The sequence below is a fragment of the Erpetoichthys calabaricus genome, chromosome 4 (genome assembly GCF_900747795.2).
Source record: "Erpetoichthys calabaricus chromosome 4, fErpCal1.3, whole genome shotgun sequence".
Taxonomy (NCBI): Eukaryota; Metazoa; Chordata; class Cladistia; order Polypteriformes; family Polypteridae; genus Erpetoichthys; species Erpetoichthys calabaricus.
Genome location: NC_041397.2, coordinates 124,294,002 through 124,309,666, shown reverse-complemented (window position 1 = coordinate 124,309,666; position 15,665 = coordinate 124,294,002). Strand labels below are relative to the sequence as shown.

General features: G+C 39.3%; 1 protein-coding gene across 4 annotated transcripts in view; it reads left to right on the top strand.

Moving 5' to 3' along the window:
* kdm6a (lysine (K)-specific demethylase 6A) overlaps nucleotides 1–15,665 on the top strand; it is a 573,573-nt gene that overhangs the window by 183,061 nt on the left and 374,847 nt on the right. For all 4 annotated transcript variants that reach the window (XM_028799755.2, XM_028799753.2, XM_028799757.2 and 1 more), the window contains exon 5: nucleotides 8,691–8,749. In XM_028799755.2, coding sequence (XP_028655588.1) covers nucleotides 8,691–8,749 — 59 coding nt within the window. The remainder of the gene's footprint in view (nucleotides 1–8,690; nucleotides 8,750–15,665) is intronic.

Below are 15,665 nucleotides of genomic sequence, written 5' to 3'. Positions count from 1 at the left end.
TTATTTATTCACTAGCAGGGATGGTTGTCTGTTGCTCAGGTTGGAAAAAAGTGAAACAGTTTCCATTTATTATTTGGTACTGAATTTGTTTGAATAATGTTCAAAAGTCAAACTGCCTTTATTAATGAATAATGGATTACAAATGCTACAAATGATTTAGTGTACCTTATGATACATGACTGTTTTCGTTTTGCCATTAGGAGCCAGAAGTATTAATTTTTTCCTGGTCCTACTCTGGATTAGGTGACTAATAGCTAACTGTGTGAAAGGCGCTGTTCTTTAAGGTACACTCCAGTAACTTCCAGCGATTGCCCTTGCACTTTATTTATGGACATAGCAAATGCAAGACATACAAGAAATTTAAATTGTTTGAATTGGAAAGGGAGTTCATTGGAAATCATAGGTATACGTATAATGAAAATGTCCTCTCCTTTTCTGATTCTGGTTACTATAGTAGCCTCTATTACATGTGCCGGGACGGGACAGTGTTTCCATGTTCCTCACAACCTTGATATATTTTTTTTCCGAATTAAATTAGAATTTACTGTTTTAGGCTTTTCCTTAATTTTTTTAATCATGTTTGCGCATTTAATTTTTCTTTTTTTTATTAATCACCGAAACTGTAGCTTTTGCAGTAAATATTTGCTCTTCCTCTTACTTGGTGATTGCGTTGTGACGAACATCAGGACAGGCTAACATTCTGGCTTATTCATTAGATTAATCCCCTAAAAAAATCTTGAGAGAGGTGTTGTGAGGCTTGAAACGCACATCTCATTTGTTGTTTTTGCGGATATTATAAATGCCTACGAAACTTAAAAATCATCACATAAGAATGCACAACAAGCCTTTTCTCAGTGATGTTTATTCTTCATGTTTAAATCAATATGGATTATATTATCTTTTAAATCATAAATTTAATAACACTTTTGTGAGATAGAATGACAAATGCCAGATGTGTCTGTGCTTTGAGATCATAAAAAAAATTAATTGTCATTTATCCTGTTTAAATGTTTAAACATGTACAGTTAAATGTTTTCTTTTGATTTTTTTTCTAGGAAAACCTAATAGTTAAACACATCAACAATATTGGTATGAAATGTGATTCGGCAATCAGCCGTCTTTGCTGCCCACACACACATTGTCATTGGTTGAAAAAATCCTTATCAGTCTAACCCTATTATATAGCAGATGGTATTGGTTTTGAAGATGACCCATTAAATTCAGTTTCTCTCCTTTCCTCTGCAACTTTCATTCTGCATGTTATGCAGATAGGGTTGTCCTCTTCCAATTAATTTCTTCTCAGCACTTTTCAAATAAACAAAATAAGACCATACTTCAGACTTTTGCCGATTTTGATGGGTGAAAAAGCTCTGAACCACTTATTAATGTGCTAGATACCCAGTTTGCATGCTACGAATATTTGATTACATTTTTTACAGTGAACACAGAATTTGTTTTAACACTAGAATCCCTGAAGCCTACGACAAAAGTCATAATGCCAGGCCACCTTAAATTCCTTTGCACATCTTGATGAGCATTTTTGTTTTGCAAATGTGTCAGTCAGCACATGCAGCCTGCTATCCCAACCCCATCGACGGAGCTGAAGTTCTCCTAGCTCAAGTCTGTTTATCTGGGTGTCAGGTTGTCTAGATTTGTAATGGGTAAATAATATATGGTTATTTGGAATACATACATTTGATGTGTTTCATGTCTGGGTAACTGTAGAATGACAGGAAATGCAAGACAAGAAATTTTGAACACATAACTAAAACATAATATCAAATAAACACTTTCACAAAAGGTATAACAAACAAAACAAGTGCACTTTTATTCAAGAATATAACCAAAGAAAAGTAAATCATTCAATTTACGTGTTGCTATCAATGAGTAATAACCCAAGCCTAAATATCAGTTGACACAAAGTTGACATGTTTGCTTGGCTGGTGCAGAGTTAAGAACTGCTGGTGCAGAGGTTTGAGCTGGGTTCTCTTGTTGTGAGCTGCCATTGTTATTACTATTATATAATAACATACATTTGATTTTAGTCTGCAACACCTGGTGTAAATTTTTGCTACTTGTAAAAGTTAGGTTTTTTTTTTTTTTAATTCAGTTTTATTCTCTTAGCCTCGTGGTACAACAAACATGCCTCTACCTTTCTGAGTTGATGGTGTTTATGTCCATTGTTTTCACAAAAGCAGCGATGATCACATTTTGGTGCTGTGGTTGATGCCTGGTTAGAACTGTTTGTTGTACCCACAATCATTGATAATGAAGCCGAATGTCACTGTATTACTCCAGGTGTGTCTCTGTGTCGTGAGCACATGAAAGAAAAAAAGGGCTTTTCAGCCAAAGGCTTATTCATGTTCTAACTCCCCCAACACAGACACACCTAACCATCCACCAACCTTCAGAAAAATCAGTTAATTTGCCTTTAATTTTTTTTCATCCTGTTTTTATGTCACTCTTTGGGTACACTTTGGGCCCCTTAGTACCAAATGAGGTGTTGATCGATTTTGGGTAGGATTATGAAGCGAGCATGATTAGTAACATGATAAAAAGTTTATCACAGGTCTGTTGATCCCTTTGGTGGTGGGGGTGGGGCGAATTATACTGCAAACAAGTCTAATGTGCTTGTGACCTGCTTTTCAAAAGTGTCGGAGAAACACTAGTTTAGTTCTATGTGTCTAGTTCTAACTCAGGGCTGGTTGACTCCTCCCTTGTGCACAGGACTGTTAGGAAGGGCATTGTCCCCACTCTCTGTAATCCAGCACTGAAAGAAGCAAGGTTGAGAATGTACATCATGTATGTACAGTGGTACATTGAGATACGAGTCACTAGGTCAATTTTTTTGCCTTGAGTTACGAGCCAAAATTCGAAATATGAGCCATCAAAGAGCTTGTCGCTGCACATTCCGAGGAACTGATGACTGAGGAGTTGACGGAACTACAGACGCGGCAACATACGGAGGTTCTGCAGGAGATTGGTATTGCGGAGGAGGTTACCTCATAAAGTGAGATAAAGGAAGTGTTTGCAATGTGGGAAAAAGTTTCGAACTCTAAAGAAAAGAAAAACCATGAAAAAGTTGCAACTGATCGTGCAGCGGCTCTATTTAATGACACTTGCCTAACGCTTGACTTTATTGAAAAGAAACACCCTGAAAAAGAGAAGATGGGTGAATTGCAGAAAAAAAAATCTATTCTACAGAATGTAAGGTTTTGCTGTGTGTAGTGGTAAAGAAATTGTTTCAAGGTCTGGCATAGATATATATATATATATATATATATACATATATATATATATATATATATATAATGTGTGTGTGTGTGTGTGTGTGTGGATCAGAAAAAACTTTATTTTCAGACCCTGCCTTTACATGAAAGATAGTGGAGTAATAATTGGGGAGAAAAAAAACAAAAGTTGTCCTGTGCAATTAGACAAATGGCAAGAAATGCTTTTTTTTCATGAATGCAAACATTTTTATTTTATCCTTTAATTATAGCGGATCACGATCTTAGTTTGGACTTTGTGCTTGTTTTACAGTATATTTTAAATTGGAAAAAGAAAAGATAAATTGAAATTGCTGCTTGGTAAACAGGCTTGTTAGCTTAACCGCAGAATGTGTCTGTCTTGTCTTTACTTGTAAATTCGATTTGCTTCTTACCCTTATGTCTGCTTGATATACCTCTGTGACGATGCAGGTCCAGCTCTATGCTCCCTCTTCCTGATTTGCCAGCCTCTTAAACCCGACACTGTTAATAATGTAACAAGATGAGCATGGCAGATGGTGACAAAATACTCCAAGCATCAGGATGGTACAAAGTTTCGAAGCGCTTTTTTTTAAAAAAAAATCAAAACAGTTTGTGTCCAAAAGTGCAGTGCTTCCAATAAATGAATAATCCTTAAAACAGTGAAAAACGTGGTGATTACAAACACGGCCAAAAACGAGCATAAAAAACACTTGGTCAACTCCTTCTTAGTCTCCCATTGCTCCCTCAGTTGAAGGGGACATCAGCAGCCTCAGTCCTCTCAATCCCGACCCTGTTGTGGAAGAAACGTTCTGCTCAAAGAAGGCACATGGAGTCTCAGGAAGGCAGCAGAAACAAGCTTTACTGAGTGATGCATACACGGATTCAAATCAAGTGAAAAGAGGGCCCAAGGATGGGCATACCATATTTTTATTACGGTTCTTATCATGGAATTAATTTCTCATCCTCGTCTGTCTCCCAATCATCTTGTAGCTTTGGACCGGCTCATTACGCCCTCTTGGCTGGTCTTCCCCATTACCTAATGCCCATCACCTGACCCTATGTCCATCATCTGACTTAAACTTTCCAACATTACTCCTTACCCTCTGCAGGTGTCTGAGACCTGTTTATTGATCAATTCCCACCAGCAAGTCCGATTCAGGTGGACCCAGTCAAATAAATGGTTTCTTGTTGCACAAACATCCATGAAGGCTAGAGTTCTAGGCAGCTGCATTTCTAAGACAATAGCACTGTTTCTTGTAGACCAGGGGTCCCCAACCCCCGGTCCGCGGCCCACTACCGGGCCGCAGCTGTCTGACAGCCGGGTCGCGAGAGAACTGCCGGCAATGGAGACTCACTCAGACTTTTCAGAACGCTTGGCGGGCGGGGCTTTGCAGTGGCGCGGAGAGAGACCGAGGTGAGAGAGTATTACAACAAAGTATTTTGATGGTTCTGACAGTTTCCTCATATGACACGAGACTATAGAAATCTCGTTACTACGATGTACATTCGGCAGATACTTTCATTACAACGAAGTGACTTTAAAATGCTTGAATGAATCATCCACAGAGAAGTTAGATCTGTGGTCGCAGCTCAGATGTGCACATTTGCACAACTATCCTCAAACAGAAACATTGTAAAAAAAAATACTTTCTTCGAACTTTCCTCGTACTGTTTTTGTTTTCTGTGGTTTTCAGTGATACCTTTTGCTTATTGCTTGTCAACTTTTGAAAAACATCCATTGGAATTTAACTCCTTGTCACCCTCCTATAGAAATGGCAGACATGATAAAATGATAACAGTGTTAATGTTTGTGATGTGCAATCTGTTGGAATGACAAATGCAATGCATATGTCTTTGTTATATGCAAAAAAAGAAGAAAAATCTTGGGTTGCAAACGTATACGAACTGCTTAATAACATAATAATAATATAAATGTAATGTAATTTGTGTATAAAATTGCCAACATGCCCTACGAACCTGCTCTGAATCCTCAGAATTCCCCCGGTACCCCCCCCCCCCCAGGAAAAAATGTTGCTTCTAGTAAAGTGGTCCTTGCTGTGAAAAAGGTTGGGGACCACTGTTGTAGACTACACTTTCCTTGGCTTGTCATCACCTGTTCAGGCAGGCAGAAAAGGAGGCAGAGGCCTAGCTTCTGCAAGTGAATGCAAGCGGACTATCTGGCTTCCTCGCATGGTTAAGGTCTCAGTAGCTGCATTTCTTAAAACAATGGCTTGTTTAGCCTTCTCAAAGTACGCAGTGCCCTTGACTAAAGTTTTTTTTAAGCTTAGCAACAAGATATTAGTGGTTTGCAGCTGCAAAGAGGAAAATCATAAAATTTGCAGATGAGGGCTTTTTATGGTTTACCCATACTGTACTAGCGTGCATTAGGATGTAATACTTATTTTCATATATGCTTATGATTCTCTTTGAATATATGCAGATCATTAACTTTAAGAATATTCTTTTGTACAACCCCCCTCTTGGCTGCCTCCATCGGCGTCTGCCAGACCGCTAGGGGTTGGTTGTCCTCTTGTCACCCTTCTCGTGGTCATCCCTTGGATCCCTGAAGAGGATGCCAGCTTGATCGCTCCCACTCCGCTGCACAATCAGTGGGGATGAACATCCCTAGACCGCTGATCCTTCACTCCATCGTGGGACCACTGACCATGCTGTCTTTTCTCTCTCTGTTTAGCAGGCTGGCTCATTCTTTCTCTCTCCACCCCCAATGCTGCACTCTCTCTCTACATGTCTTTCTCTGTTTGTTTTCCTCTTCTTTCCTGTGCCGGCTTATACTTATACGTCTCCATGGGCGCAGTGTCTCAATCACGCACCACAGGAAGCCAATGAAGCAAATGAGAAAGATCACACCCTCACATGCAGATGTTTGTCTCCGCAATTACTTCACCTATCCCCGCATCTGTGCCCACAGCCGTTCTTTCAAATCCGTGGACCTGTTATACCACAACATCTCATGAATATTTGATACATTTGCAGCTTTTTTTTTAAAGAGTTGTACTGTGTTTATTATTTGAGTGTATTCATATATATTTACATTTTAAGCAGCGTTTTTTATTGCCAGCATCAATTGATTAATTTTGCATATATATATAATATATATATGTGTTCTCATATACATGTTTTGAGTGTTTTGGTTGTTTTTCTCATGTGTACAGCTGGGCATGTTGCAGATGTTTGGGTGATAGGAGTCCTGGAAGAACTATGCTTTTACTCATGAGATATTTCTTTTGACACCTTGGTAGCAAAACACCTTTTTATAGCCCATCAATATTTACAAACCCAGCTGATATCAGTTTGCACAGATAAGAGACAGTATTACTTTCTAACTACTTAAAATTTCATCTGGTTCCTTGCATTTCCTTGCCTTGGTGTACTTCTTTTTCTTAGCGTTTTCAATATTTTTTCCCTGTGTCATTCAACTTTATTACACATACCTTTATTTATGGCCTTTGATGTTGTGAATCTATATATATAATTCTCTAAGCCGCCGCCAGAGCGGCACGACACCCATGAAAGCACGCAGGAAGGAGACACGCCCACAACCATGAAAGCACGCAGGAAGGAGCCACGCCCACCAACTCTAAGACCATTGGATACGACAACAACTCGCAGAGCCACGCCCACCAACTCGGACGCGACGCCTCGGAAAACACACCGTCATTTCTGTTTGTCTGTGCTACAGTCCGCATGCAGCTCTGAGCCACGTTGACTTTTCGGTTACGACGCACGACTGCGTGCAACATCGTAAACTGTTTTACACGCTACATACAGCAATTCGCATCCCGCGACAAACATGCGTCTTCTTAGATGGTCCTGCAGGAACACGGAAAACGTTTCACCGCCCACCAACATTCTTTATTCCCCGGCCCGCGTCCACCGCATCTGCGACAAACGTGTCTTCTTAGATGGTCCTGCAGGAACACAGAAAACGTTTCCTCGCCCACCAAAGCAGGACCATGTAAGAAGAGGCATGTTTGTTGCGGATGTGAATTGCTGAATGCAGCGTCTAAAACAGTTTGTGAGGGGTATCCCATGGGATCCTTAAAACATTCCTTTAAAACTGAGGTTAAAACACAATGAAGGAAGCAGTCTTTAAAAACCAATAAGCCCTGTTTCTCTGTTTCATTAGCATCTCACCTGCTTCACCGATGCAGGCCCTGCAAAAAGTCGAGACGCTCTCTCAGCAGCTGACCTTCTCTGTGTCTGACTCCACTATAGGCTGCAACAAAATTATGAAAGTACGGGCGCATTTGTTTCACACAAGCTGTGTTTGTGTGTGGGTGGATTGGTGTTAGTTAATTAGTTACTCGAAAGATTTCAAGATTTAATATGCACAAGCGGTAACACTGCAAAAGCAGCCCAAACCAGAAAACACGGCGGGCAAAAAGTGGCCGACAAATTAAACGCGTGTGCATTGTACTTACTGAAAGCAGCGTTTCGGATTTTGCAAATGTTCATTTTTTTCCTTCTGCTTAAAAAACATTTAAAAAGTGGCGTGATTATGTGGCGTATACTACGACCGCGGGTTGGTATGCAGCGTGTAAAACAGTTTGTTTGTCGCGGATAATTTGTCTTTTACTATTACACGAAGACAATTTCCTGTTAATACTTCGTTACATTGATATAACGGTGTTCTCAGTATTCAAAGCGCTATCCACACAGGGAGGAACCGGGAAGCAAAACCACAGTCTTCCACAGTCTCCTTACTACAACGCAGCAGCACTACTACAGCGCCACAAGGCAGTTAAAGAATACACCGGGCTCGATTTTGTTTTCACTTCTGTTTACAGAGATCGGGTTGTAGATAGCATTGTTGCAATGTTACTTTTCTTGGTGGCTTATTACATTACGGATGTTTCACATGTTCATTTTTTCCCCTGTGCTTAAAAGACATTAAAAAATTTTTCTCAACTGTGACTTCGGAACATCTCAGTATGCAAGCTATATTAAGTGTCAACAACGAAGACTCGCTACACCTTAATCTACAAGTGCTGACACTTAGCCCTGCCGACGAAGTAACTTTCACCAGCGTGGCCTTCTTCGTCACAGACGATCCCGCTTTCAGTCACGGACAATTATATGTTGCTCTCTCCAGAGGTCTATCTTTTCATTCACTCACAGTGGTATCCACAAACCCACCCCATTTGGACAACTGTGTCGTTCAGGAAGTGTTCACCCATCAATACATAATTATGCGGCATATGCTACGCCGCGGGTTGGCTAGTTCTTTATATTTGTGGATATCTTTTGTTAACACCAATGTATGGTGAGACGTTCTTATGTTTTTTATTATTGGAAATACATTTATTTGCTAAAGTTAATGCATTCAATACTTATTTCCCCCACTGTAGATTCTAAGTCTTGAATTTGAAAATATTTACACCAATAAGACTTGTAAATTTATTATCTCTGTTTTGATTTCAGAATGCTGCCTTTTTATATGGCCTCGGTATGGTTTACTTCCATTATAATGCATTTCAATGGTAAGTCAATCATTCATATTTTTTTCTTTAATCAAATTAGGAGGGTTTAAGTAACATGTTTAATTTATTCTTCTAAAAATTTCTGTTAATTGCTGTAATTTTCTTTTTGTAAATGAAAGGTCGCCATGCAGCAGACTGATTTTTACATTCACAGAATTATTTAGCAGTTTTTTTATGGACTTCTGTATTTGACAGATCTAAGATGTGTATTATGTAAATTTGCTATATTTGTAACATTGAGCGAAATGTAAAAGCCTGTTTTGAGAACTTAATGTATGTTGTCAGTTTCAGTTGAATGTTTTAATTGGACTTGAGTCACTTTTTTTGTTTTGGTTTTGTGACACATTTCAATATGTCAAAGATCCAGAAGTTCCATACAGATTATGGTGGATTATGATTGCTCTATACACTATAAATTGTATCTCATTTTATGCAAATAATAACTGAAGGGGAGTCCCACACTTCATTTTTCCCCACTATGTATGCATCTGACTGGTTGTTGTTAGTGCCTGACTGATAGGGATTTTTTAGACTGATAAATATATAGATAAGTGGGCAGCAAACATCAGCAAATACTGATACATATTTTACCAATATTGCTGATCTGTTTAAACATTAGATTTTCTGGAAAAAATCTGAATGAAAAAGTTAAGTGCATGAGGTTTTCATATGAACATGTTTTAATTACACATTTAAATAGTGTTTTCTTTATGATTTCAAAGCACAGAGACATCAGGCATTTGTCACTCACTAAAGTTTACACTGTAGGTGATGTGAGCACTTCACTGACAACAAAATTATGTTATGCACTCTCATGTGCTGATTATATGATGTAAGGTATATTTTAAGGGATTAATGGAAATATGAATATCACTGCATGCATTAATGCAGTTAAGTTAAAATGTATTTATCATTTAATATAGATTATTGTTATGTAACCAGGAGTGTGCTTGCCTTACTTTTGTGTCTTTTAGAAGCTTGAACAGTTTCATTTTAAAATGGTATATTTTGATGGCTGAAAAAGTATCTTTTTGCTAGTGAAACATTTAAATTCTCATATATCCAAGGCACCCACAAGCAAAAAGTAGGTTTTATAACAAGATTATTGGTTACTGCAAGAGAAGTGGCATTTGAATGCATTTAAATAACTAGCAAAATAAGTGCACCAGTCACAAGTCAAAGTACTGGAAAGTTTTATTGGCGTTTAAAATAATTTTCCTGAATAAAGAGATGTTTGGAAGCCATCAGGTCTTTGTTTTGCTCAAGAGATGAATCAAACGCCTTGATACACTTTAAAACACCTGCCCACTATTCAAAAATGTAAGCTGTCTTTCTTAATTCTGCAGTTTCTTGATCTGTATGTATATGTATTTTTTTAATTGCAACACATTTAGCAATTATTCAGTGGTAATATTTTTTCATTAATTCTTTTAGGGCTAATTTTTTTTGTTTTTCTCTGAATATTTTTCCAAAAACTAATTTTTTTTAAAAAAAGAACACAAAGCAATTGTTTAACATATCAAAGCAACAAAAACTATTTACTTTTGACAAATGTTACTGTCTTGCATGTTGTATGAGCCTGCATACTATATGATTTCACATACATATCACATACATTTTACACAGCAAAGTCTGATCTCGCTCAAAGCAGCCAATTTCAGTCATTGCCATATTGCACTGCTTACAATATGTGTTGCTTTGGTGCCTACTTTTCAATTGTCTGTTGAACCGTATTGTCACCTCTTTACATCTTCAGCCTGTCTGGCTTCAACTGTGAAGGCCTGTGTCTCCTGCTCACCCTCACTGTGCCACAAGCTCCAATTCCCCTGTTCTGTAGCTCCATAAACAATTCTGGTGATGTATAAAAATTGTCCAAATGTACACAACATGACCCAAATGTTCATAGCCCTGAAGCAGCTCCAGCACAACCTGACTTGTCAAGGGACGGTTCTCTCTTTGAAAGAAATACTTTCCTGTATATGTAATTACTTTCAGGCAGAAACCAGTGTTTTCTTCTGCCAGTACAGAATCCTTTATGTCATACTTTGTGGGCTTGTCTGGCATATACAGTAATCCCTCCTCCATCGCGGGGGTTGCGTTCCAGAGCCACCCGCGAAATAGGAAAATCCGCGAAGTAGAAACCATATGTTTATATGGTTATTTTTATATTGTCATGCTTGGGTCACAGATTTGCGCAGAAACACAGGAGGCTGTAGAGAGACAGGAACGTTATTCAAACACTGCAAACAAACATTTGTCTCTTTTTCAAAAGTTTAAACTGTGCTCCATGACAAGACAGAGATGACAGTTCTGTCTCACAATTAAAAGAATGCAAACATATCTTCCTTTTCAAAGGAGTGCAAAGCAAGCAGTCAAAAAAAAAATCAATAGGGCTTTTTGGCTTTTAAGTATGCGAAGCACCGCCGGTACAAAGCTGTTGAAGGCGGCAGCTCACACCCCCTCTATCAGGAGCAGGAAGAGAGAGAGAGCCACTGAAAAACAAATAAAGTCAAAAATCAATACGTGCCCTTTGAGCTTTTAAGTATGCGAAGCATAGTGCAGCATGTCCTTCAGGAAGCAGCTGCACACAGCCCCCCTGCTCACACCCCCCTACGTCAGCGCAAGAGAGAGAGAGAGAGAGAGAGAGAGAGAAAGTAAGCTGGATAGCTTCTCAGCCATCTGCCAACAGCGTCCCTTGTATGAAATCAACTGGGCAAACCAACTGAGGAAGCATGTACCAGAAATTAAAAGACCTATTGTCCGCAGAAACCCGCGAAGCAGCGAAAAATCCGCGATATATATTTAAATATGCTTACATATAAAATCCGCGATGGAGTGAAGCCGCGAAAGGCGAAGCGCGATATAGCGAGGGATCACTGTATTTGCAGAAAAAAAGACGTCCCTTTTATTTTATCATAGATTCATGCACAGACAAATAACGGCCAGGCTGATAAGATTGTTTCTATGTTGGTTCAACAATGTCAAGCAGGGGCTGAACTTTATGCATGGCGTTATAGCCTGGCTCACCCCTTGGGATTTGCTTCTGTTTATTAACACTAGAATTACCAGAGCCTACAAAAAAACTCGTAAATCCGTCCCACCTTAAATCGCGTCTTAAATCCGTTTGCACCTCTCCGCCAGAGTCCTTTGTCATCTAAATGTGCTGATAAACACAAGCTACTAGCAGCCAGCTATTCCATCCCCCCACCGACTTAGAACGAATTTCTCCTAGCTCATGCCTTGCCTTGATTTGATTATCTGGGATGGAAGTGGAGTTTTAGAGTGGAAATAATACAGCGTTATTTGGAATGCACGCATTTCATGTGTGTTCCGTCTCTATAGTAGTCTGTGCAAACACATTTTTAAAACAGAAACGTTTTTCATATTCTAATAGTAAATGACAAAATGTAGGCATAAACTATATAACGTATGAAGCCTGAAGTCCATATATCAAAGAAACACTTTCACAAAAGGTACAAATAAGAGAACACGTGCGCTTTTATTCAAAAATATAACTGCACAAAAAAAAAAAGCCGCGTTAGCATGCCACATTGACACTCTTACTACAACCGCCGCGGTGGTGTAATGGTATCAGCTCCTGACTGGGAATCAGAGGGTGGCGAGTTCGATCCCGCACGGCTCCACTTCGAGAAGTGAACTGCTCTTATTCTTACAATTTTAGAATAACAACATAAATTTGATTTCAGTCTGTAACAGCCGGTGTAACTTATGATACTGGTAAATGTTAGCTTTTTTTTTTTTTTTTTTTAATTCACTTTTCATTCTCGCAGTCGCATTCAGAATCAATCCATACAACCCCATCTGACATAAAGACGCGCTATAGGTCTGCAGTGTACCACGATGCATACTACCGCCCCAAAAAGGGGTTCTGACACACAAACGCTGGCGAAGCTGCCTTCTTCGTATCTCACCGTCACTTGAAATCAGCAGTTCTTAGCATTGCACCACGCAAGCTGTCGTATCAACCACCAACTGTAACTTGCTTTCTTTATTCTTCGGTTATAGTCTTGAATAAAAGTGCACTTTTATTTATGTGAAAACAGCTGTGTCAGATGGGGTTGTATGGATTGATTCTGAATGCGACTGCAAGAATGAAAAGTGAATTAAAAAAAAAAAAAAAAGCTAACCTTTACCAGTATCATAAGTTACACCGGCTGTTACAGACTGAAATCAAATTTATGTTGTCATTCTAAAATTGTAAGAATAAGAGCAGTTCACTTCTCGAAGTGGAGCCGTGCGGGATCGAACTCGCCACCCTCTGATTCCCAGTCAGGAGCTGATACCATTACGCCACCGCGGCGGTTGTAGTAAGAGTGTCAATGTGGCATGCTAACGCTGCTTTTTTTTTTGTGCAGTTATATTTTTGAATAAAAGCTTACGTGTTCTCTTATTTGTACCTTTTGTGAAAGTGTTTCTTTGATATATGGACTTCAGGCTTCATACGTTATATAGTTTATGCCTACATTTTGTCATTTACTATTAGAATATGAAAAACGTTTCTGTTTTAAAAATGTGTTTGCACAGACTACTATAGAAACGGAACACACATGAAATGCGTTTATTCCAAATAACGTTATATTATTTCCACTCTAAAAATCCACTTCAATCCCAAATAATCAAATCAAGGCAAGGCATGAGCTAGGAGAAATTCGTTCTAAGTCGGTGGGGGGATGGAATAGCTGGCTGCTAGTAGCTTGTGTTTATCAGCACATTTAGATGACAAAGGACTCTGGCGGAGAGGTGCAAACGGATTTAAGATGTGATTTAAGGTGGGACGGATTTACGAGTTTTTTCGTAGGCTCTGGTAATTCTAGTGTTAAAGAAGTGAATAAAAGTTGGTAGCATCGCGTGCATATCATCACGCTGCATAACCTGTCCAAAGCCACCAGGGGACAAAGCACATTTGGACCAAATTTCCCTGAAGTTATATCACCAGTTCTGTCCCATTTCTATTTGTAATGCCACAACGCCTTTCATCTTGTCTTTTGTTGTGGGTTTCCACTTTGAAAAACGAGAATGCGATGCAAGCGCAGCCCGCGATTCAAAAAATTTCTCTGCCTACTTGTCTCGTCTGACAGTAGCTACAAAGCAGCATCAGGAGAGAGCAGCCTGAAGTAGCCCAGCAGCTGGTGACCTGTCGCGTCCAACAGCAAGCCATGCCGTCTTGTGAAGTCCGGTAGCCAGTTCGGCACCCAAGGATCAATGTCTGGGTATTCCTCCCACGCGAACCTTGCTGTAGGTGCGTCGGCTGCGCGAATGCGCTCAGCTGGCAGCCGATCAGCTGGCGTGGCAACGACTGGTGTCCGATCAGCTGATGCCGGCTTCTCACTCTCTTGCTCGATCTCCTGATCACTGTCAATAAAATCCGATTCTGAAAAATCAGAGTGCGACTTATCTTTTCTGCATTCGCTTCGCTCCCTTGTGACATGTCGATGTCATCTTGCCTTTGTTTACATTTGTTTACATTTCGCAACTCACGCACACGCAAGGATTACTTGCCGAGTCAACGAGTCTAGCATTCCTCCAAGCACAGAGGGAATGCCTGTGACGTGACAGTGAGTTTTGTCACCATTAACAGCTGATTGTCGCCCTCTATCTCTGGATGTCGACTTTTGTCGACATTCGCCCTCAACCCCTCCTGTCGACAAAAGTCGACATCCGTCCTAAAAGAATTAAAGCTCCTTTTAAAAAGTAAATATTTCTACTTTGTAAGGATGTGTATAATACAAAGAAATAACTATTCTTTTAATAAGTGCAAGTAAGCATTTTGGGAAGCGTATTTGTATATGAAGTATGATTTACTCAAGGGCCAGAGCAACGCGTGCACCTTTTTGCAGTTACATTTTGGGAGAAAGAGATGCTAGTTTGAAAATGCACTATTGATTTGGGGATAAATAAAACAGGTTGACATGCATTTACTGGCATATTTTCTTATCAAGAAATCACTGTATTCCTTAAAAAGCTAAACCTCTGCTCTTTTGAAAACTGATAGAGCATTTTAAAAACCAGACTGAATAACTACCTGCTCTGCTTGTTACTTGGAGAAGAATGCTTATTTGTGAATTCTCAAAGTCAAAGTGCTTTATAAATCTATTACCGAGCCAACTCTATAACAATTTAATAGTAAAATTCCAGTTTTTCACTGGATAAACACACTATGAGCAGGCTGGACAACCTCTATTTTGGCAGTGAGTAAATTGTAGAAAAACCTGGCATACAGAATTTTCTGAAAGTTGTGAACTTCAGGTATAATTTTAAGTAAATAAATGACTTTATGCATCCTCTATAAAATGTTACCTTATTGTTTATTCCCAGGGGTGATGAATGTGGTTAAGGGGGTTAGCACATGGATTTTCTTAGCGGGTAAATTTTTGAGGCCTTTTCTTTGCCTTTATTGTTTCATATCCGTCAATAGGAGTAGTTTTTCAAGCAGAGGTCTAGAATATAATGTAATTAATTTGTTTTGCTTCAGAGAGTTTCACCGTAATATTATTGGATACTTATGGATACATTTGTGGAAGCTGAATAGCACACACTTTTTCAGTTCTGCCCACAACATTTCAGTCGGATTAAGGTCATGGCTTTGTGATGGCCACTTGTTGTCCTTAAGCCTTTGTGCCAGATCTTTGGATATAAGCTTGGGGTTAGTGTTAGGGTGACTGAGCTTGAGATGTTGCTATAATATACCTACATAATTTTTCTTCCAAATGACACCATCTATTTTGTGAAGTGCCCCAGTCCCTCCTTATGCAAAGCATCCCCCACAACATGATACTCCCACCCCCATGCTTGATGGTAGAGATGGTGTTCTTTGGCTTGCAAGCCTCACCCATTTTCCTCCAAACATAATAATGGTCTTTATGGCCAAAGTGTTCAATCAAACAGTTCGATCTTG